This window comes from Ranitomeya variabilis, chromosome 1 (assembly GCF_051348905.1).
Source record: "Ranitomeya variabilis isolate aRanVar5 chromosome 1, aRanVar5.hap1, whole genome shotgun sequence".
In the NCBI taxonomy this organism is placed as follows: Eukaryota; Metazoa; Chordata; class Amphibia; order Anura; family Dendrobatidae; genus Ranitomeya; species Ranitomeya variabilis.
The window spans coordinates 16,885,131-16,910,506 of NC_135232.1; the positions used below are offsets into that span (position 1 = coordinate 16,885,131).

General features: G+C 50.2%; 1 protein-coding gene across 1 annotated transcript in view; it reads left to right on the plus strand.

The window, feature by feature from the left end:
• The window catches only part of LOC143793497 (uncharacterized), a 300,046-nt gene that overhangs the window by 68,146 nt on the left and 206,524 nt on the right, over positions 1-25,376 (plus strand). The window contains exons 6-8 of the mRNA XM_077280518.1: positions 23,047-23,144; positions 23,223-23,301; positions 23,389-23,486. Of these exons, the coding sequence (XP_077136633.1) occupies positions 23,047-23,144; positions 23,223-23,301; positions 23,389-23,486 (275 nt within the window). The remainder of the gene's footprint in view (positions 1-23,046; positions 23,145-23,222; positions 23,302-23,388; positions 23,487-25,376) is intronic.

A 25,376-nucleotide genomic window follows, 5' to 3' on the forward strand; every position in this document is an offset into this window, starting at 1 on the left:
TGAGAGGAGAGTGTGGGGTGAGATCAGAGCTGTTCCTGTGGAGGCTCCTGCTCCATGTGACTGCGGCTCCTCAGTGTTGGGGACGGGCAGCATTGTATGGGGGATGTGCAGCGTCTGCTCCTCATCTCACGGCCCCCGCTGGCGGTGTAGTTACCAAAGTGACTGTCCTCCACTAGCGGTGAGTTACCACGGTGACCGTCCTCTCCTGGCTGTGTAGTTACCACGGTGACCGTCCCCTGCTGGAGGTGTAGTTACCACGGTGACCGTCCTCTGCTGGCGGTGTAGTTACCACGGTGACCGTCCTCCTCCTACGAGGCTGATGATGAGCGGTCAGATCGGCGGAGGAGGCCGCGGTGGAGTTTTGTGGCTTTTCCTCCTGATAAATGTTGATATTTGGCAGAGTTTAGTGATTGTCGTTCTCTCGTCCCCTGTGATTTCCATCTTCTCCTCCATCATGAAGACGCCGGCAGGACGAGATCCCTCCAGCTGATCCAGTGCTCATCCCTCCTCCTCCTGAATGACCCCGAGGATGGACGAGGACAGGGATGAGACCACCAGAAGATTATTCCACTTCGCCCTGGAGATCATCTCCCTGCTGAGCGGAGAGGTAACTCCTCTACATTTCTATCAGCTTTATTGTGTTCTGTGACAAGTCCGACATCGGGAGGAGGAAATCCAGAATAGAGAGAAGGATTCTTTCCTGTAAGAGCAGTGATTGTGTGGAGCTCTCTGCCCGGAGGAGTTGTCATGGGGATTCCCTATAAGAGCTGTAGAGGGGCCGGGATGTCTGTCCGGGGGGGAATAATATTCCCGGTTATGGCCCCAGATTACTGGAGACGGTTATTGATCCCGGGATTTCTACTGATTGTCAGATCTGGAGTTGGGAAGGAATCTTCTCCCTAAGTGTCTCTCTCCATACACAGGATTACACAATAGTGAGGAAGACACCGGGGGACGGTGTGACTCCCATCATCCATCTCCAGGAGTCAGGAGGGCGGAGCCCGGGCCCCATCACAGAGCCTCCCCCGCACTCCCTGCTACATGAGAGGAACAAGAAGATCCTGGAGCTCAGCAACAAGATGATTGAGCTGCTGAGCGGAGAGGTGACTGCTGGGACATTATACAGCACTGGAGGATTCTGGGTGATGAGCGGAGAGGTGACTGCTGGGACATTATACAGCACTGGAGGATTCTGGGTGATGAGCGGAGAGGTGACTGCTGGGACATTATACAGGACTGGAGGATTCTGGGTGATGAGCGGAGAGGTGACTGCTGGGAGATTATATAGGACTGGAGGATTCTGGGTGCTGAGCGGAGAGGTGACTGCTGGGACATTATACAGGACTGGAGGATTCTGGGTGATGAGCGGAGAGGTGACTGCTGGGACATTATATAGGACTGGAGGATTCTGGGTGCTGAGCGGAGAGGTGACTGCTGGGACATTATACAGGACTGGAGGATTCTGGGTGATGAGCGGAGAGGTGACTGCTGGGACATTATATAGGACTGGAGGATTCTGGGTGCTGAGCGGAGAGGTGACTGCTGGGACATTATACAGCACTGGAGGATTCTGGGTGATGAGAGGAGAGGTGACTGCTGGGATATTATACAGCACTGGAGGATTCTGGGTGATGAGCGGAGAGGTGACTGCTGGGACATTATACAGTACTGGAAGATTCTGGGTGATGAGCAGAGAGGTGACTGCTGGGACATTATACAGCACTGCAGGATTCTGGGAGATGAGCGGAGAGGTGACTGCTGGGACATTATACAGCACTGGAGGATTCTGGGAGATGAGCGGAGAGGTGACTGCTGGGACATTATACAGGACTGGAGGATTCTGGGTGATGAGCGGAGAGGTGACTGCTGGGACATTATATAGGACTGGAGGATTCTGGGTGCTGAGCGGAGAGGTGACTGCTGGGACATTATACAGCACTGGAGGATTCTGGGTGATGAGAGGAGAGGTGACTGCTGGGATATTATACAGCACTGGAGGATTCTGGGTGATGAGCGGAGAGGTGACTGCTGGGACATTATACAGTACTGGAAGATTCTGGGTGATGAGCAGAGAGGTGACTGCTGGGACATTATACAGCACTGGAGGATTCTGGGAGATGAGCGGAGAGGTGACTGCTGGGACATTATACAGGACTGGAGGATTCTGGGAGATGAGCGGAGAGGTGACTGCTGGGACATTATACAGCACTGGAGGATTCTGGGTGATGAGCGGAGAGGTGACTGCTGGGATATTATACAGGACTGGAGGATTCTGGGTGATGAGCGGAGAGGTGACTGCTGGGACATTATACAGGACTGGGGGATTCTGGGTGATGAGCGGAGAGGTGACTGCTGGGACATTATACAGGACTGGAGGATTCTGGGTGATGAGCGGAGAGGTGACTGCTGGGACATTATATAGGACTGGAGGATTCTGGGTGCTGAGCGGAGAGGTGACTGCTGGGACATTATACAGCACTGGAGGATTCTGGGTGATGAGCGGAGAGGTGACTGCTGGGACATTATACAGGACTGGAGGATTCTGGGTGCTGAGCGGAGAGGTGACTGCTGGGACATTATACAGGACTGGAGGATTCTGGGTGCTGAGCGGAGAGGTGACTGCTGGGACATTATACAGGACTGGGGGATTCTGGGTGATGAGCGGAGAGGTGACTGCTGGGACATTATACAGGACTGGAGGATTCTGGGTGATGAGCAGAGAGGTGACTGCTGGGACATTATACAGCACTGCAGGATTCTGGGAGATGAGCGGAGAGGTGACTGCTGGGACATTATACAGCACTGGAGGATTCTGGGAGATGAGCGGAGAGGTGACTGCTGGGACATTATACAGGACTGGAGGATTCTGGGAGATGAGCGGAGAGGTGACTGCTGGGACATTATACAGCACTGGAAGATTCTGGGTGATGAGCGGAGAGGTGACTGCTGGGATATTATACAGCACTGGAGGATTCTGGGTGATGAGAGGAGAGGTGACTGCTGGGACATTATACAGGACTGGAGAATTCTGGGTGATGAGCGGAGAGGTGACTGCTGGGACATTATACAGGACTGGAGAATTCTGGGTGATGAGCGGAGAGGTGACTGCTGGAACATTATACAGCACTGGAGGATTCTGGGTGATGAGCGGAGAGGTGACTGCTGGGACATTATACAGGACTGGAGGATTCTGGGTGATGAGCGGAGAGGTGACTGCTGGGACATTATACAGCACTGGAGGATTCTGGGTGATGAGAGGAGAGGTGACTGCTGGGACATTATACAGGACTGGAGGATTCTGGGTGCTGAGCGGAGAGGTGACTGCTGGGACATTATACAGGACTGGAGGATTCTGGGTGATGAGCGGAGAGGTGACTGCTGGGACATTATACAGGACTGGAGGATTCTGGGTGCTGAGCGGAGAGGTGACTGCTGGGACATTATACAGCACTGGAGGATTCTGGGTGATGAGAGGAGAGGTGACTGCTGGGACATTATACAGGACTGGAGGATTCTGGGTGCTGAGCGGAGAGGTGACTGCTGGGACATTATACAGGACTGGAGGATTCTGGGTGATGAGCGGAGAGGTGACTGCTGGGACATTATACAGGACTGGAGGATTCTGGGTGCTGAGCGGAGAGGTGACTGCTGGGACATTATACAGCACTGGAGGATTCTGGGTGATGAGAGGAGAGGTGACTGCTGGGATATTATACAGCACTGGAGGATTCTGGGTGATGAGAGGAGAGGTGACTGCTGGGACATTATACAGGACTGGAGAATTCTGGGTGATGAGCGGAGAGGTGACTGCTGGGACATTATACAGCACTGGAGGATTCTGGGTGATGAGCGGAGAGGTGACTGCTGGGACATTATACAGCACTGGAGGATTCTGGGTGATGAGCGGAGAGGTGACTGCTGGGACATTATACAGCACTGGAGGATTCTGGGTGATGAGCGGAGAGGTGACTGCTGGGACATTATACAGCACTGGAGGATTCTGGGTGATGAGAGGAGAGGTGACTGCTGGGACATTACACAGCACTGGAGGATTCTGGGTGATGAGAGGAGAGGTGACTGCTGGGACATTATACAGGACTGGAGGATTCTGGGTGATGAGCGGAGAGGTGACTGCTGGGACATTATACAGGACGGCACTGGAGGATTCTGGGTGATGACCGGAGAGGTGACTGCTGGGACATTATACAGCACTGGAGGATTCTGGGTTCTGAGCGGAGAGGTGACTGCTGGAATATTATACTGAGGGCACTGGAGGATTCTGGGTGATGAGCGGAGAGGTGACTGCTGGGACATTATACAGGACTGCACTGGAGGATTCTGGGTGATGAGCGGAGAGGTGACTGCTGGGACATTATACAGCACTGGAGGATTCTGGGTTCTGAGCGGAGAAGTGACTGCTGGGAAATTATACAGGACTGGAGGATTCTGGGTGATGAGCGGAGAGGTGACTGCTGGGACATTATACAGCACTGGAGGATTCTGGGTGATGAGCGGAGAGGTGACTGCTGGGACATACAGCACTAGAGGATTCTGGGTGATGACCGTAGAGGTGACTGCTGGGACATTATACAGGACCGCACTGGAGGATTCTGGGTAATGACAGGAGAGGTGACTGCTGGGACATTATACAGCACTGGAGGATTCTGGGTTATGAGCGGAGAAGTGACTGCTGGGACATTACACAGCACTGGAGGATTCTGGGTGATGAGCGGAGAGGTGACTGCTGGGACATTATAAAGGACAGCACTGGAGGATTCTGGGTGATGAGCGGAGAGGTGACTGCTGGGACATTATACAGGACTGTAGGATTCTGGGTGATGAGCGGAGATGTGACTGCTGGGACATTATACAGGACTGGAGGATTCTGGGTGATGAGAGGAGAGGTGACTGCTGGGACATTATACAGCACTGGAGGATTCTGGGTGATGAGAGGAGAGGTGACTGCTGGGACATTATACAGGACTGGAGGATTCTGGGTGATGAGCGGAGAGATGACTGCTGGGTAGTGTTGAGCGATACCTTCCGATATCGTAAAGTATCGGTATCGGAAAGTATCGGTATCGGAAAGTATCGGCCGATACCGTCAAAGTATCGGATCTAATCCGATACCGATACCCGATCCCAATGCAAGTCAATGGGACGAAAATATCAGAATTAAAATAAACCCTTTATAAACTTGTAGGTTCATTCTACATGAAGGAAAACAACTAAGAATAATGTAGGATGTATTGGGGGACGTGGCGGAGATATTAAAGGCACAGAGGTTTAGCCCAATCTAATAGAATAGCAGGATTTTGTTTTGTTTTTTATGACGTTCGGCGGTAGAAAGATTTTGACTATGTTAATTTTTATTTTTATTTTGTCAGATATTGATGTTTCACTACTTCCACACCCTTCACCTTCTTTTTTACTTCTCCCACGCTTTCTTCTTAATTATCCTCATCATCAGCTTCTTTGACATCAACTTCTTCACCTTATTCATCTTCTTCTTCATCTTCTACCTATTATTTTTTTGGTTACATTGTTCATATTCTTTTTATTTTACTATTATCTTCATCATATTCTACTTCTTCATCATATTCTTATTTGTGACAGGCATTCCCGTAGTTGTTATCTATAAAAGTTTGAAGATTACACCTTCCGTTCTGCCTGTCACAAAACAGTTACATTTGTCCGCGTTCAGTTTGGCCTGCAGCATCAGGCTTTATCCAGGGGCACCACGAGAAGGAACGGACTCACCCCCATACACTGCTTAGTCTTCTTCTGCTTATAATTTAGATAATATTTTTTGCTCTGATATTTAGTCTTATGCTTAATGTTCTTCTGCTCTTTGTTCTGCAGCCTCTTGTTCTTCTGCTTCTCGGTCTTCCAGGTCGTCGTCGTCTCCAGGGTCGTCGTCTCCGGGGTCGTCGTCATCGGGGTGGTCTTCAGGGTCGTCGTCTCCGGGGTCGTCGTCATCGGGGTCGTCTTCAGGGTCATCGTCTCCAGGGTCGTCGTCATCTCGGTGGTTGTCGTCTCTGGTGTCGTCGTCATCTTAGGGGTGGTCTTCCGGGTCATCGTGTTTAGTCTCTTGAACTTGGAAATGTAGCAGAAGGTACAAGAAGGCTGAGAAAATGCCGAGAACCAGCTGATGGAACTGGAACTCGGATGGCTACCCGAAGGTCCAAGAGCCAATGGAACTACCGAGGACCAGCTGACGTTACTGGAACCCGGTTACTAAGCAGGAGGTACCCGTGCCTGAAAGCACTACCAAGGACCACCTGACGTTGGTGGAACTCGGATACCCAGAGGGAGGCACCTAAGCCAAAGGCTCTGCCCGGAACCAGCTGACGGTACTGGAACCAGGATGGGGAGCAGAAGGTACAAGAGCAAAAGACACTGCCGAGAACCAGCTGACGGTGCTGGAACCCGGATGGGTAGCCGAAGGTCCAAGAGCCAATGGAACTACCGAGGACCAGCTGACGTTACTGGAACCCGGTTACTAAGCAGGAGGTACCCGTGCCTGAAAGCACTACCAAGGACCACCTGACGTTGGTGGAACTCGGATACCCAGAGGGAGGCACCTAAGCCAAAGGCTCTGCCCGGAACCAGCTGACGGTACTGGAACCAGGATGGGGAGCAGAAGGTACAAGAGCAAGTGTCTGCGTGGCTTTTGCAGGACACGATGCCGGCTGCACAGCAGGGGAACAGCTGGCGGTGCTGAACCCCACTGACACATTGGCTGGTGTTTTTCTCTGTGCAGCTAGCAGTACCGGGCCCCAACTGGCGGTGTTAGAGCCCGGGGTCAGCAGGAGGAGGAGAGGGAGCAGAGTGTAGGCCGAAGCCTGCACTGGCGGCAGCTTTGGGTCTGTTGTGCCTGCGTGGCAGTTGCAGGACACGTTACCGGCTGCACAGCAGGGGAACAGCTGGCGGTGCTGAACCCCACTGACACATTGGCTGGTGTTTGGCTCTGTGCAGCTAGCAGTACCGGGCCCCAACTGGCGGTGTTGGAGCCCGGGCTCTGCAGGGGGAGCAGAGTGTAGGCCGAAGCCTAATTGAACCAATTTCAAAGGTAACCTTTAACCCCCCTCAGGGGTTACAAAGTAGAAGAGCCACAGCTTATGCAGCAGTAGTGCTGCACAAGTCAAAGGTTGCTCTTTTAATTTTTCTCCTTGCACACGCTGAATGAAACACGTATAACATTTAGCCCTTTATACAGTCAAACTGTGTTGGAGGCGCGAGTTCCCTTTGTAATGAGACGCAGCACAGATGTCAAGAATCCCACCTTGCTGCTGGGTGCAGCCTCCTGACCGTTGTTATTTGCTGTACAGGAGTCTGCGCTGTCGTGTTATCCCCTGGCCTAGCGCTGTTAGCGCTGCCCATCCTCTGACATCATTTAATGTCGGCCGGTGCGGTTCACGATGACCATGAATCCCAGCCCCGCAGTGTCTTAACATTGTTAAAACACTGCGGGGCTGTGATTCATGGCCTGGCGCAGCACATATGTTCGCCTCTCGCACTCGGGTCCTTACACCCGCTGCAGACTGTGCGGCGTCAGCTGATCCCTTATCGCATGCCACGGCCATGAAGCCGCACAGTCCGAAGAAGGCGGAAGGAGATGAGGGACAGGCGAAGAAATGCACCGATCAAGCCCATCAATCACACCCTCGCAGTCCAAATAAATAAGACACCGAGGGGCGTTGTGTGGGTCAGGGCGGCCGCAGAGGCGCAGGCAGCCAAACAATGATGCCAGAAGACGGGCAGCGCTACCAAGGGGGTTGCAGCGTGTCATTACAAAGGAAAGTCACACCACCGGGACGGTTAAATGGTCACACAGAGGACACATTTTAGACGTGTTTTCAGTTCCACATGTGCGAGGAGAATACGTTTCTGAGCCACCTTGCACACATGCAGCATTACCGCTGTACAAGGTGGCTGGAAAACGTACAAACGCCTGGGGGAGGGGGGACAGGTTCCCTTCAATTTCAGTTCTTGTGTCTGCGTGGCTTTTGCAGGACACGATGCCGGCTGCACAGCAGGGGAACAGCTGGCGGTGCTGAACCCCACTGACACATTGGCTGGTGTTTTTCTCTGTGCAGCTAGCAGTACCGGGCCCCAACTGGCGGTGTTGGAGCCCGGGCTCTGCAGGGGGAGCAGAGTGTAGGCCGAAGCCTAACTGAACCAATTTCAAAGGTAACCTTTAACCCCCCCCTCAGGGGTTACAAAGTAGAAGAGCCACAGCTTATGCAGCAGTAGTGCTGCACAAGTCAAAGGTTGCTCTTTTAATTTTGCTCCTTGCACACGCTGAATGAAACACGTATAACATTTAGCCCTTTATACAGTCAAACTGTGTTGGAGGCGCGAGTTCCCTTTGTAATGAGACGCAGCACAGATGTCAAGAATCCCACCTTGCTGCTGGGTGCAGCCTCCTGAGCGTTGTTATTTGCTGTACAGGAGTCTGCGCTGTCGTGTTATCCCCTGGCCTAGCGCTGTTAGCGCTGCCCATCCTCTGACATCATTTAATGTCGGCCGGTGCGGTTCGCGATGACCATGAATCCCAGCCCCGCAGTGTCTTAACATTGTTAAAACACTGCGGGGCTGGGATTCATGGCCTGGCGCAGTACATATGTCCGCCTCTCGCTTGGGTTCTTACACCCGCTTCAGACTATGCGGCGTCAGCTGATCCCTTATCGCATGCCACGGCCATGAAGACGCACAGTCCGAAGAAGGCGGAAGGAGATGAGGGACAGGCGAAGAAATGCACCGTTCATGCCCATCAATCACACCCTCGCAGTCCCAAGAAATAAGACACCGAGGGGCGTTGTGTGGGTCAGGGCGGCCGCAGAGGCGCAGGCAGCCAAACAATGATGCCAGAAGACGGGCAGCGCTACCAAGGAGCTTGTTGCGTGTCAATACAAAGGAAAATCACACCTGAGGGACGTTTTAATGGTCGCAGAGGACTCATTTTTAGACGTGTTCACTTCAACATGGGCAAGGAGAATAAGTTTCTGAGCCACCTTGCACACATGCAGCATTACTGTCGTACAAGGTGGCTGTAAAACGTATAAACGCCTGGGGGAGGGGGGACAGGTTTCCTTCAATTTCAGTTCTTGTGTCTGCGTGGCTGTTGCAGGACACGTTGCCGGCTACACAGCAGGGGAACAGCTGGCGGTGCTGAACCCCACTGACACATTGGCTGGTGTTTGGCTCTGTGCAGCTAGCACATCTGGGCCCCAACTGGCGGTGTTAGAGCCCAGGGTCAGCAGGAGGAGGAGAGGGAGCAGAGTGTAGGCCGAAGCCTGCACTGGAGCAAGTTGAAAGGGAAACTTTAACCCCCCCCCCAGGCGTTTGTAGCTGAAAGAGCCATCGTGTACAGCACTAATGCTGGAAAAGGTAAACTTAGCTCTTTTAATTATGGTCCTTGCACATGCTGAACCTAACACTTATAAAAAGTGTCCCCTCCTACCGTGATACCGTCCGGTAGGTGGAACTTTCCTTTGTGATGTGACGCAGCACAGCCGTCATTCTTACCCCCTTGGCGCCGTGCGCCGCCTCCTCAGCGTTGTTTGAATCAGTCCCGGAGCCTGCGCTGTTAGGTTAGCCCTTGGCCAGGCACACATTTTGCGCTGCCCGTCTTCTGACATCATTTGGTGTCAGGCTGGCTGCCTGTGAACCCCACTAACACATTGGCGAGGTGGTTGGCTCTGTGCGGACAGCACTTCTGGACGGCAACTAGCGGTGTTGGAGCCCAGGGACAGGTGGAGGAGGAGGAGGTAGGAGGAGGTAGGAGGGATTGCCACACACACAGCAGGGGAACAGCTGACGTTACTGAACCCCAATAACAGAGGAGGGACTGTTGACTGTGCGGACAGCACTACTGGACGGCAACTAGCGGTGTTGGAGCCCAGGGACAGGAGGGGGAGGTGGAGGAGATAGGAGGGATTGCCACACACACAGCAGGGGAACAGCTGACGTTCCTGAACCCCAATAACAGAGGAGGGACTGTTGGGACTGTGCGTACAGCACTACCAGGCAACAACTAGCGGTGTTGGAGCCCAGGGACAGGAGGGGGAGGTGGAGGTAGGAGGGATTGCCACACACACAGCAGGGGAACAGCTGACGTTACTGAACCCCAATAACAGAGGAGGGACTGTTGACTGTGCGGACAGCACTTCTGGACGGCAACTAGCGGTGTTGGAGCCCAGGGACAGGTGGAGGAGGTGGAGGAGGTAGGAGGGATTGCCACACACACAACAGGGGAACAGCTGACGTTACTGAACCCCAATAACAGAGGAGCGACTGTTGACTGTGCGGACAGCACTTCTGGACGGCAACTAGCGGTGTTGGAGCCCAGGGACAGGTGGAGGAGGAGGAGGTGGAGGAGGTAGGAGGGATTGCCACACACACAGCAGGGGAACAGCTGACGTTACTGAACCCCAATAACAGAGGAGGGACTGTTGACTGTGCGTACAGCACTACTGGACGGCAACTAGCGGTGTTGGAGCCCAGGGACAGGAGGGGGAGGTGGAGGTAGGAGGAGGTAGGAGGGATTGCCACACACACAGCAGGGGAACAGCTGACGTTACTGAACCCCAATAACAGAGGAGGGACTGTTGACTGTGCGGACAGCACTTCTGGACGGCAACTAGCGGTGTTGGAGCCCAGGGACAGGTGGAGGAGGAGGAGGTGGAGGAGGTAGGAGGGATTGCCACACACACAGCAGGGGAACAGCTGACGTTACTGAACCCCAATAACAGGAGGGACTGTTGACTGTGCGGACAGCACTTCTGGACGGCAACTAGCGGTGTTGGAGCCCAGGGACAGGTGGAGGTGGAGGAGGTAGGAGGGATTGCCACACACACAGCAGGGGAACAGCTGACGTTACTGAACCCCAATAACAGAGGAGGGACTGTTGACTGCGTACAGCACTACTGGACGGCAACTAGCGGTGTTGGAGCCCAGGGACAGGAGGGGGAGGTAGGAGGAGGTAGGAGGGATTGCCACACACACAGCAGGGGAACAGCTGACGTTACTGAACCCCAATAACAGAGGAGGGACTGTTGACTGTGCGGACAGCACTTCTGGACGGCAACTAGCGGTGTTGGAGCCCAGGGACAGGTGGAGGAGGAGGAGGTGGAGGAGGTAGGAGGGATTGCCACACACACAGCAGGGGAACAGCTGACGTTACTGAACCCCAGTAACAGAGGAGGGACTGTTGACTGTGCGTACAGCACTACTGGACGGCAACTGGCGGTGTTGGAGCCCAGGGACAGGTGGAGGAGGAGGAGGTAGGAGGAGGTAGGAGGGATTGCCACACACACAGCAGGGGAACAGCTGACGTTACTGAACCCCAGTAACAGAGGAGGGACTGTTGACTGTGCGTACAGCACTTCTGGACGGCAACTAGCGGTGTTGGAGCCCAGGGACAGGAGGGGGAGGTGGAGGTAGGAGGAGGTAGGAGGGATTGCCACACACACAGCAGGGGAACAGCTGACGTTACTGAACCCCAATAACAGAGGAGGGACTGTTGACTGTGCGGACAGCACTTCTGGACGGCAACTAGCGGTGTTGGAGCCCAGGGACAGGTGGAGGAGGAGGAGGTGGAGGAGGTAGGAGGGATTGCCACACACACAGCAGGGGAACAGCTGACGTTACTGAACCCCAATAACAGAGGAGGGACTGTTGACTGTGCGTACAGCACTACCAGGCAACAACTAGCGGTGTTGGAGCCCAGGGACAGGAGGAGGAGGTGGAGGAGATAGGAGGGATTGCCACACACACAGCAGGGGAACAGCTGACGTTACTGAACCCCAATAACAGAGGAGGGACTGTTGACTGTGCGTACAGCACTACCAGGCAACAACTAGCGGTGTTGGAGCCCAGGGACAGGAGGAGGAGGAGGAGGTGGAGGCGATAGGAGGGATTGCCACACACACAGCAGGGGAACAGCTGACGTTACTGAACCCCAATAACAGAGGAGCGACTGTTGACTGTGCGGACAGCACTACCAGGCAACAACTAGCGGTGTTGGAGCCCAGGGACAGGAGGAGAAGCAGAGGAACACAATGTAGGCCGAAGCCTGATTGGAGAAAGTCGAAAGGGAACCTTTAACCCCCCCCCCCCAAGGCGTTTGTAGCTGAAAGAGCCAGCTTGTGCAGCAAAAAAGATGCAAAAGGAAAAGGTGGCTCTTTTCATGATGCTCCTTGCAAACACAGAACTAAACACTTATAAAATGTGTCCCCTGATACCGTGAGACCGTCCCGGAGGTGGGACTTTCCTTCGTAATATGACGCAGCACAGCCGTCATTCCTACCCCCTTGGCGCCGTGCCCCGGCTCCTCAGCGTTGTTTGATTCCGTCCCGGAGCCGGCGCTGTTATGTTATCCCTTGGCCAGGCACACTTAGCGCTGCCCATCTTCTGACATCATTTGGTGTCAGGCTGGCTGCGCCTGTGCGGCCGCGCTGGCCGAGAGCCCGCCTCGCAGTGTCTTCTGATTTAATCCCACCGCGGGCCTGAGATCCGTGGCCATGCGCAGTGCATATCCTCGCCTCTCACTCCCCTCCCTACGGCTTCTTAAGACTGTGCGGTGTCACGGCCGTGGCATGCTATTAGGGACCAGCTGACACCGCACAGTCTGAAGAAGCCGTAGGGAGATGAGTGAGAGGTGGAGGTTCAGATATGCACTGCGCATGTCCATGGATCTCAGGCCCCCAGTGGGATTAAATCAGAAGACACTGCGAGGCGGGCCCTCGGCCAGCGCGGCCGCACAGGCGCAGCCATCCTGACACCAAATGATGTCAGAAGACGGGCAACGCTAAGTGTGCCTGGCCACGGGATAACATAACAGCGCAGGCTCCGGGACGGAATCAAACAACGCTGAGGAGCCGGGGCACGGCGCCGGGGGGGTAAGAATGACAGCTGTGCTGCGTCATATTACGAAGGAAAGTCCCACCTCCGGGACGGTTTTACGGTATCAGTGGACACATTTTATAAGTGTTAAGTTCTGCGTGTGCAAGGAGCTAAACAAAAATAGCTACCTTTTCCTTGTGCAGCATTACTGCTGCACAAGGAGGCTCTTTCAGTAACAAACGCCTTGGGGGGGGGGGACAGATTCCCTTACATTTCAGTTGTTGTGTCAGCGTGGCGGTCGCATGACACATTGCCAGCTACACAGCTGGGGATCAGCTGACGTTACTGAAACCCAAGAACACTGGGTCGTATGTTTTGACTGTGCAGACGGCACTTCTGAGCCTCAACTGGCGGTGTTGGAGCCCAGGAATTTAAGTTCAGGTGGTAGAAAGATGAACACAACAGGAGACCTGGATACTGTAGACAGTCACCTAATTATTTAATCAGGAAGAGGAGTGGCAAATTCCTGCGAGATCCAGGCCTTGTTCATTTTCAGGAAAGTAAGCCGGTCAACGTTATCGGAGGATAGTCGCATGCGACGGTCAGTTAGTACACCACCTGCAGCACTAAAGACACGTTCCGATAATACACTGGCCGCAGGGCAAGACAGCACCTCCAATGCATACTGGCTTAGCTCTGGCCATGTATCCAGCTTTGAGACCCAAAACTTGAAAGGGGAAGAGCCGTCTGGGAGTACAGCAAGAGGGCAAGACATGTAGTCTGTCACCATCTGACGGAACCGTTGCCTCCTGCTGACTGGAGCCGTCTGTGATGGTGTAGACTTTTGTGGCGGGCACAGAAAACTGTGCCACAGTTGGGCCATACTGGTCTTGCCTTGGGCAGAGGCACTGCTTCTGCTCCCTCTTTGTGCAGAGCCTCCACCACTGCCTGGACGCACTGAGCTGCTTTGGAATGCACTAGCAGAACTTCTCTCAGTTGGAATGGAGAAGATGATGGAATTGACCAGTGTGTCTTGGTACTCCCGCATTTTTCGCTCCCGGTTCAACGGTGTGATGAGGCTTTCTACGTTGTCCCGGTAGCGAGGATCGAGGAGGGTGAACACCCAATAATCAGACATGTTGAGAATGTGGGCGATGCGGCGGTCGTTTCTCAGGCACTGCAGCATGTAATCCACCATGTGCTGCAGACTGCCAACTGCCCAAGAAACGCTGTCCCCTGCTGGAGGCGTGATCTCTGCCCGCTCGTCATCACCCCACCCTCGCTGTACACACTGAGTACTGGACAATTGTGTAACTCCCTCCTCTGGACGGATGTCTTCCTCCTCCATTGACTCCTCCTCATCCTCCTCACAAACTGTCCCCTGCCTACGCGTTTGTGAGGAACCACGTGGCGCTGACTGTCCAGAAGATGATGGAAATGCTGAATCCTCATCCTCCACCTCTTCCACAACATCATCCCTTAGCGCTTGCAGTGATTTTTCAAGCAGGCAGATAAGGGGGACAGTCATGCTGACTAGTGCATCATCTGCACTCGCCATCCGCGTGGAATAATCAAAGGGACGCAAAACCTGGCAGACGTCATTCATAGTGGCCCACTCTGTGGTTGTGAAGTCTGTACGGCGCTGACTGCGACTTCTTTGCGCCTGAAGCAGCTGGTACTCCATTACAGCTTGCTGCTGCTCACACAACCGCTCCAACATATGTAACGTGGAATTCCACCTGGTAGGTAGGTCACATATGATGCGATGTTCCGGCAGGCGGTGTCGGCGCTGCAGAGCCGCAATGCGCGCTTTTGCCGTGCTGGAACGCCGCAAGTGAGCACACTCTAGGCGGACCTTGTGCAGCAGTGCATCAAGATCCGGATAGTCCCTCAAAAAGCTCTGCACGACCAAATTGAGCACATGTGCCAGACATGGGATGTGAGTGAGGTTGCCGAGGCCCAGAGCTGCCACCAGATTTCGGCCATTATCACACACTACCATGCCTGGCTGGAGATTCGCTGGCACAAACCACACATCGCTCTCCTGCTTGATGGCATTCCAGAGCTCCTGCGCTGTGTGGCTTCGATTCCCCAAATAAATTAATTTCAAGACGGCCTGTTGACGTTTGGCCACGGCTGTGCTCATGTCGGTCGTAACAGGTACACGTTCATCACGGGTCCATGTGGAGGTGGACTGTGACGGCTCCTGCAGCGATGATTCTGAGGAACTGGTGTAAGAGGAGGAGTCAATGCGTACAGAATGGATTCCTGCAATCCTTGGAGTGGGCAGGACACGTCCTGCGCCACTCGCACGATCTGTACCCGGCTCAACGACATTAACCCAATGGGCAGTGAGGGAAAGGTATCGCCCCTGTCCATGTTGACTGGTCCACGCATCGGTGGTGAGGTGGACCTTGCTACTGACGGCATTCAGTAGCGCGTGTTTTATGTGTCCCTCCACATGCTTGTGCAGGGCAGGGACGGCTTGCCTGCTGAAGTAAAAGCGGCTGGGCACATTGTACTGTGGGACTGCCAATGACATCAAGTCACGGAAGCTGTCAGTCTCCACCAGCCTGAATGACAGCATTTCCAGTGACAGAAGTTTGGCAATGCCTGCAGTCAGAGCCTGTGCTCGTGGGTGGTTTGACGAGAAAGGCCGCCTTTTCTCCCATGCCTGTACTACCGATGGCTGTAGACTGGGCTGGGAGTGTGTGGATGACTGGGAAAGTGGTGCTGCGGGTGGAATTACAGCGGGTCTCTGGACAACAGGGCCAGAGGTTCTTCCACGGCGATCCTGGGAGGAAGCCGAACCAGCTGCGTGTGAGCTAGAGGAAGAGGCAACACGAGCTGAAGAGGTGGTAGCTGCCGCTGTTGGTTGGCCTAGCTCTTCAGTGTGTTTTTCTAACTCCGCCGGGTGCCTGTTGCGCACATGTTTCCACATGTTGGAGGTATTGAGGTTGCTGACATTTCGACCTCTTTTGACTTTTTGATGACACACCTTGCATCTGACATAGCAAATGTCATCTGCAACTGTGTCAAAAAAGGACCAGGCACTGCAAGTCTTGGGAGCGCCCTTTTTGGGTTTTGGAAGAGACATGCTCCTAACGGCTGCCAAAGCGGAGGCTGCAGGATCCGCAGTCTTCCCCCTCCCTCTCCCTCTTTGGGCCGTACGGGGAATCTCTTCCTCAGAGCTGCTCCCACCACCTTCCTGTCCCTCACGCCAAGATGGGTCAAGGACCTCATCATCTACACTACCCTCTGCCCCCAACTGCTCCTCCTGGGTAGTCTCAGCAGCAGAGCACGCACCAGTAAGTGGCACCTGAGTGTCATCATCAGCTGATGCGGCCTACGATGTGGTGAACGGAGCCACTGGCCCACCCGCCTCTTCAGAGGAAGACAGAAAAAGCTGTTGGGCATCACTGCACCCTGCCTCTTCTTCCATTTCTCCAATGCTGCTTGGCTGGCCCCCTGTTTCCAAGCCAAGAGATTCAGAGAACAGAAGTAGAGACGGCTCCTGTCCTGGGCTCTCTGTCTGCCTGGGCAATTTGGCAGGTGGTGAAGAGACAGATGGCTGCTCTCCAGTGCTCTGTGTCTGAGAGGATGTGGCACTAATTGAAGTTGATGCATTAGCTGCCATCCATCCGACAACGGCTTCAATTTGTTCTTCACGCAGCAGCGGTGTACGGCGCTCTGCGACAAAGCTGCGCATGAACGACTGTTGCCTGGTGAAAGTGGGTGCTGATGAGTCACCGGTGCCCGCAGCAGGCACAGAATCCCCACGTCCCCTCCCTGCTCCGCGCCCACGCCCACGTGCCTTACTCACTGCCTTCTTCATCTTGGTTGACTGATAAAGATAAGCAGAAAAGTACTAACGGATTTGTGTGCTTATTCCTGAGCAACTCCTCCTAACAGGTATAAGAAACACTAATTTTCTAAAGTGTGGACTAGACTTGAATATGAGCTAATGTGGCCTACACAAATGTTAAGTGGTGTCACTGGTGTGTTTGGTGAACTTTATTATTTATTTATTTTTTGGGGGCTGAACTGACAACAGATAGAGCTGCAGTCACACGGAGACCGTGCAGACAGACGTAAACGGCGCTGCAAGGCCCAAAAACCCTCCTCTGTTATCCTATGTAGTGTTTTTCCACAAGTTAGCTGGAGACGGGTGGAAAGACACTAATAGGATTTTTTTGAATAAATTAGCAGCAGACTACACTACTTGGAAAAAAAAAAAAAAAAAAGGACAGTATGAGGCAATGAACCACCCTCCCTGAACTGAATACAACCAGCTATGGATGGCCTATGTGGCTGCACTCAGACTAGAGAGTGGGCTGCACTCACACACACACACACACACACACACACAGACCTTGCAGATCGCTGTGAAAACAGCGCTACAAGGCAAAAGCAAGGTGAATAGTAGGTGAACACAGCGGTTGCTAAATTAGCCTTTGGAAAGCACAAAGAAGCAAATCGCTATCTCTAAACTGTCCCTCAGTCAGCAAACAGCGTCCTGTCACTAACTGAATTCACAGCAGAGTGATCGCAAAATGGCGCCAGCGACTTTTAAACTGCATCATGACATCATTTCAGCAGCCAATCACAGCCTTGCCAGTAGTTTCATGCCCTCCATGCTGAACAGGATGTGCCCACACTTGAAATCATTCTCATTGGCTGAATTTGTGCATTTTGAATCTGGGAACTTCCGATTCCGGTATCCGATACGCGGCAAGTATCGGAATCCCGGTATCGGAATTCCGATACCGCAAGTATCGGCCGATACCCGATACTTGCGGTATCGGAATGCTCAACACTACTGCTGGGACATTATACAGGACTGGAGGATTCTGGGGGATGAGTAGAGAGGTGACTGCTGGGACATTATACAGCACTGGAGGATTCTGGGTGATGAGCGGAGAGGTGACTGCTGGGACATTATACAGCACTGGAGGATTCTGGATGATGAGCGGAGAGGTGACTGCTGGGACATTATACAGCACTGGAGGATTCTGGGTGATGAGCGGAGAGGTGACTGCTGGGACATTATACAGGACTGGAGGATTCTGGGAGATGAGCGGATAGGTGACTGCTGGGACATTATACAGCACTGGAGGATTCTGGGTGATGACCGGAGAGGTGATTGCTGGGACATTATACAGGACTGGAGGATTCTGGGTGATGAGCGGAGAGGTGACTGCTGGGACATTATACAGGACTGCACTGGAGGATTCTGGGTGATGAGCGGAGAGGTGACTGCTGGGACATTATACAGGACTGCACTGGAGGATTCTGGGTGATGAGCGGAGAGGTGACTGCTGGGACATTATACAGCACTGGAGGATTCTGGGTTCTGAGCGGAGAAGTGACTGCTGGGACATTATACAGCACTGGAGGATTCTGGGTGATGAACGGAGAGGTGACTGCTGGGACATTATACAGCACCGGAGGATTCTGGGTGATGAGCGGAGAGGTGACTGCTGGGACATTATACAGGACTGCACTGGAGGATTCTGGGTGATGAGCGGAGAGGTGACTGCTGGGACATACAGCACTAGAGGATTCTGGGTGATGACCGTAGAGGTGACTGCTGGGACATTATACAGGACCGCACTGGAGGATTCTGGGTAATGACAGGAGAGGTGACTGCTGGGACATTATACAGCACTGGAGGATTCTGGGTTATGAGCGGAGAAGTGACTGCTGGGACATTACACAGCACTGGAGGATTCTGGGTGATGAGCGGAGAGGTGACTGCTGGGACATTATACAGCACTGGAGGATTCTGGGTGATGAGCGGAGAGGTGACTGTTGGGACATTATACAGCACTGGAGGATTCTGGGTGATGAACGGAGAGGTGACTGCTGGGACATTATAGAAGACTGGAGGATTCTGGGTGATGAGCGGAGAGGTGACTGCTGGGACATTATACAGGACTGGAGGATTCTGGGTGATGAGGGGAGAGGTGACTGCTGGGATATTATACAGCACTGGAGGATTCTGGGTGATGAGCGGAGAGGTGACAGCTGGGACATTATACAGCACTGGAGGATTCTGGGTGATGAGCGGAGAGGTGACTGCTGGGACATTATACAGCACTGGAGGATTCTGGGTGATGAGCGGAGAAGTGACTGCTGGGACATTATACAGGACTGGAGGATTCTGGGTGATGAGCGGAGAGGTGACTGCTGGGACATTATACAGGACTGGAGGATTCTGGGTGATGATCGGAGAGGTGACTGCTGGGACATTATACAGCACTGGAGGATTCTGGGTGATGATCGGAGAGGTGACTGCTGGGACATTATACAGGACTGGAGGATTCTGGGTGATGAGCGGAGAGGTGACTGCTGGGACATTATACAGCACTGGAGGATTCTGGGTGATGATCGGAGAGGTGACTGCTGGGACATTATACAGCACTGGAGGATTCTGGGTGATGATGTCGCTGTTGTCAGGTTCCTATAAGGTGTCAGGACGTCGCTGTCTATCTCTCCATGGAGGAGTGGGAGTATCTAGAAGGACACCAGGATCGGTACCAGGATGTGATGATGGAGGAGCTCCGACCTCTTACACCACGAGGTGAGAATGAAAATAAAGTTATAGCTGTCAGAATAAAGCGATCCAAAAATATATATTTTTTCTATAAAATAGTTTTTATTACTTAAAAAAGCCAAAACATGAAGCCAGAGACAACATTTTTCTAATTTTGGTTATAGACATTACCACAATGAATTTTAAACAAAACAATTCAGATGCAGTTGAAGTTCAGACTTTCAGCTTTCATTTGAGGGTATCCACATTAAAATTGGATGAAGGGTTTAGGAGTTTCAGCTCTTTAACATGTGCCACCCTGTTATTAAAGGGACCAAAAGTAATTGGACAATTGACTCCCAGGCTATTTCATGGACAGGTGTGGGCAATCCCTTCGTTATGTCATTCTTAATTAAGCAGGTAAAAGGCCTGGATCTATTTTTTTTTAATTTTCCCGCCACAACATTATAGAAGCACCTGGGGGTTCAATGTGTTCACAACAAATCTAGATAAGTTCCCTGAGGGGTCTAGTTTCCAATATGGGGTCACTTGTGAGGGAATTTTACTGTTTAGGCACATCAGGGGCTCTGCAAACACAACATGGCATCCGCTAATTATTCCCGCAAATTTTGCATTCAAACAGACAAACGGCGCTCCTTCCCTTCCGAGCCCTGCTTTGCGCCCAAACAGTAGATTTCCCCCTCATATGGGGTATCAGCGTACTCAGGAGAAATTGCACAAGAAATTTTGTGTCTGTTTTTTCCTATTACCCCTGTGAAAATTAAAAAAAAAAATTAGGTCTAAAGAAAAGTTTTTTGAGAAAAAAAAGTTAAAGGTTCATTTTTTTTTTTCCACATTCCAAAAATTCCTGTGAAGCACCTGAAGTGTTAATAAACGTGAATGTTTTTTTGAGAGGTGCAGTTTTTAGAATGGTGTCACTTCTGGGTATTTTTCTGTCACATAGGGCCCTCAAAGTCACTTCATATGTGAGGTGTTCCCTACAAAAAAAAAAAGAATGGTTTTGTAAATTTTGTTTGTAAAAATGAGAAATCGCTGGTCAATTTTTAACCCTTATAACTCCCTAACAAAAAACAATATTTATTTCATTTGTGCCGATGTAAAGTAGACGTTTAGGAAATGTTATTTAAAAACTATTTATATCTGTGATTTATGAGTATAAGAATTCAAAGTTTGAAAATTGAAAAATTGTCGCCAAATTTTCGTTTTGTTTTTTTCACAAACGCAAGTCATAAAGAAGAAATTTTCTCGCTATCATGAAGTACAATGTGTCACAAAATATGATCTCGGAATCGCCGGGATCCCTTGAAGCTCCAGCGTTATGACCTCATAAAGTGACAGTGGTCAGAATTGTACAATTTGGCCTGGTCATTAATGTGCAAACCATCTTGGGGGGGTAAAAGGGTTAATTGGGTGGGATTTTTGGTGCATATTTGGGCTTCGTACTTTGCTATTTGTGTATTTGACTGTGATTTTTTTGATGCTTATTATTTGAGCACTGTATGTTGGTGTTATTTGACCTCTGTATATTGGTAGTTGTTTATCACTGTATAGAGGTTTTTCTTCTGTCTGCACGATGTATTTGATATGTTTTTGTGCTTTTGCTGTCTGTCTCACAATACATTGCGGGGGGGAAGCTTCTTTAGATGTAATCCACAGGCCGCACTACCGACTATAGGAGGATTTTCTGTGGCTGTAATGATGTTTAGGACCTGACGTCTTCTCTGGTGTACGGGGCTATTGTATGTTGGTATTATTTGGCTTTCTATATTGGTAATTTGTGTTATTACATGGACTCTGTACATCAGTAATAATTGGTTTGTAGTATTCGGGCACTATAGATTGGTGATATTTGGTTGCTATTTTGCCATTATTTTGGCACTGTATGTTGGCACTTGGTATTTGACCACTGGTTATCAGTATTTGGTTTCTGTTATATGGACACTATTTGTCAGCTTTATTTGGTTATCATTTGAGCACTGTATATTTGTATTTGGTATTATTTTTGCTCTTTATGTTGGTATTTGGTATTCTTCACCAATTTATATTATTTGGTTGGTAAAATGTGGGCACAAAATATCCTTAATATTTGGGCACTGTATGTTGGCATTAGTTGGCTGTGTTTTTTTGGGGTGCATATTATCTGAGCACTTTATATTTTAGCACTGTATAGAGGTATTTTTTTTGTCTGTAATGTGTATTAGAAGTGGTATTGTATATTTTTTTTTTTGTTTGCTTTTATAAGGGACACCCCAGGCGGACAGGCTTCAGTTAAGGTGCCAGATTAACCATATTGCTCAGAGACATAAGCAGGCGGTTTGAATTGATAACATGCAACGCTGATTCAGTGTCGTTCCATCACGAGAGGCGCATTACTGCGCCGAAGAACGGCCTGGCAATCTACTGCCGTATTATGGCCAAGAATACTTGATGGAGAAGGCAACAAATGGTATTAGATATAGTGGTGGAAGTTACACCCTGTGTAGGAAGACGCTCAACCAGCTACTGTGGAAGAGCCGATGGTCCACCTGAGTATGATCAGTGCTCCTGACGTGTGAGGATCAAAGCCTCAAGTATGGTCGAAAGGGCAGATCCAAAGATGGAGAGATATCATAAAGTTTGGAATGTACGAACCATGAACCAAAGCAAACTAGACATCGTAAAAGGCGAAATGGACAGAACAGAACTTGACTTACTCAGAATTAGCGAAGTAAGATTGATTCAATCTGGACATTTCCAGTCAATCAAATATTGGGTCCACTTGTCTGGCAATGATGAGAAGAAGCAAAAAAAAGATTGGCCGGTACTGTCCTGAAGTCAGTGACAATTATGTCCTTCGCCTACAAGGAGCGCCAATCCATGTCACATTATACAAGTCTACTTGCCAACAAGCGATGCCGAGGAGGAGGACATTGAACTGTTATACTATCAACTTCAAAAGGAAATCTACAAGACAAAGCAAGACTGACTCATTATAATGGCAGACTTCAATGCCAAAGTGGGCCTCGGCAAACATGGAACCAGTGTTGGCAACTTTGGACTTGGTGAATAAAACAAGGCTGGAGGAAGATTTATTCACTTTTGTGCGACAAATCAACTGTCCATCATGAAATCCTTCCAAAATGGAGTCTCTACATGGAATGTACGACATATTACAGAGTGTCAGGAGGGAAAGCTTCAACATGAGACTGCTACTCAATACAAGGAAGACAAAGATAGTGACTGCTGCCAGGTATGACGTGGACATATTTTAGATGGACGGCGAAGACCTAAACAATGTAAAGGATGATCACTCAAGGTGCAGCGACGACGTCTGACCAGACAATATTCTCCCAGCATTTCACAGACTTGTCTAAATGTTGTTGAGCAAACCTGAAACTCTCTTCAACATGCTTTTTGCTCAGCAATGAAGGTTGTGTGGTGTCCGTGCATACAGGCCGTGGAGATTCATAACTTAGTTTTCTTTTAAATAATTGTCCTGACAAATGGAGGTTGCGGAGTGTTCTTCCCTGACATTTTGGTGGCACTGGTGGAATCTGCGTGATCTCTCCGCGGTTATCCTTGACATACTGGTTCTGAGAGACGTGTCTCATATATAGACAGATAGACGGCAGGTCATGTATTCAGTCTGTGTGTCTCCACAGATGGATCCAGGAGGAGAAATCCACCAGAGAGATGTCCCCGTCCTCTGTATCCCCAGGACTGTCCGGAGGAGAATCACAACATCCCGGAGGATCATCAGGTAGATGGCACTGAAGCCTCCACAACATCTGACCATGAAGTGATGGGACCTGAGCTCATCTTACATTTTTCTTTTTAGGCTGAAGATCTCATTGACATTAAGATTGAGGTTATCGATGAAGCTGAAGAAACAATGGATATTTGGGCTGATCAGCAGGGTGAGGAGGGGAGACTGTCATGTCTGTTCTGTGGTCACCAACTACTCATATCATCTCCTAATCACATGACACAATCTTTTCCTACAGATGGATCCAGGAGGAGAAATCCACCAGAGAGATGTCCCCGTCCTCTGTATCCCCAGGACTGTCCGGAGGAGAATCACAACATCCCGGAGGAACATCAGGTAGACGGCGCTGAGCCCTGTACCAGATCTGTATGTGGGGGGACATTTCTGATCGAGGTCATAAGTGTCACAGATTTTGATGGTTTCTTGTATTGTGCTGATTGTTACATCTGATATATCAGGGGGAAGATGTGATTAATATTAAAGTGGAGGATGAGACAGAAGAAGCGATGACGAGGGAGGATCAGCCGTGTGTGAGTGACGGGAAGGAGGAGATTCCGGGAGATGTTTCCACAGGTATGTAATATTGACTATCGTGTGATTTTGTGTGTGTGAGTCTCTGCTCCTGTACAGAAAGTCTGACTGTGCACCGATGATTAACTGGGATGTAGGAGGACCAGAACACAGGGCTCAGTAGGAGACAAGCAGAGGACACCAGGTCGGCGACAGTACATGAAATATGTTTAGTCACTTTTCTAAGGTGGAGGATGGCTTTAACATAAACAGATCACGAGATTGTATATACAAACAGATTCCATACATCCGTCCCCATAGCCTCCCTACAGCGTATAACATCCAGCCCCTCTACACTTATCAGTTCCAATGGCAGCTGACGGGTAAATAAATCCTGAAGGGCCGTTCTTAAAGTCGTGACACGTGCAAAATTTAATAAAGATTTACTGAAGCGTTTTACTGTCAAAATATCACACATTTTTGTGTATTTTATTATAAGACCACATTGTGGTTTTTGGAACATCCCTTTTAAATGAACCCTGATTTACTGTCTTTACGGATTGACTAAAAATCGGGAACCCATCAGAGTCTCTAAAGTGAATAAATAATTCTCTTCGCAATGGCACATAAATGAATTCACAAAAGAAGGTACCCCCCATTGAGGTCCCAAGAATTTGTAAAATATGTACTGATAAATAGGATGAAATAATTTTTTTATTAAAGAATTGTGTGACCAACAAAATGAACTGCTGCACAGAATCACGGCCGTTCGTCCAACATTTATGAATAACATGATAATTGAGCGTTACCATTCTCCATGCAAAGGATTGGAAAATGTGGGGAAACGCCCGTTTGTCAAAGGGAATGCTAACACCCAGTTGTCAATATTTTCTTACATTTATAGGTTGAATAGCAGAAGAATTGCACAGCTTAGTGAAAAATATTATTGTGACTTCTGAAATGAGGATGAAGAACTAAAGATAAAAAATCCATAAAAACAATGTGACCTGTAAAGCCTAAAATCCTCTGGTTCTTATGACGTTGGGTAACGTTTTTAAATAATTACTGGACAAAGTGAACATCTAAACCCTTAAAACAATATTTATTAGTTACTATTCAAAAACAAACAAACATGCACAACAGGAGTAGAAAGCAAGACCGTATATCTGGTAGACCTACACCCAATATATATATATATATATATATATATATATATATATATATATATATACTAGCTGTACTACCCGGCTTCGCCCGGGTTAATGACTGCTGTTAGCAAAATAGAATGTGTTAACAAAAATTTATTCTGCACACAAAAACCACAAAACAAATAGATAGAAATGTAATTATTAAAAGGCAAAAACTAAGCAAATAGAAGCATTTCACAACATATATTAGCTTTGTTATACTGAGAATGTCTTTGTTGCCTATATTAACCAATCAGAGCTCAGGTTAATTAACTGTAGCAAAATAGAAGCTGAGCTGTGATTGGTTGCTATTGGCAGCCTGATAAATCCCCAGCCAACAGGAAGCCCTCCCCCCTGGCAGTATATATTAGCTCACACATACACATAATAGACAGGTCATGTGACTGACAGCTGCCGTATTTCCTATATGGTACATTTGTTGCTCTTGTAGTTTGCTTATTAATCAGATTTTTATTTTTGAAGGACAATACCAGACTTGTGTGTGTTTTAGGGCGAGTTTTATGTGTCA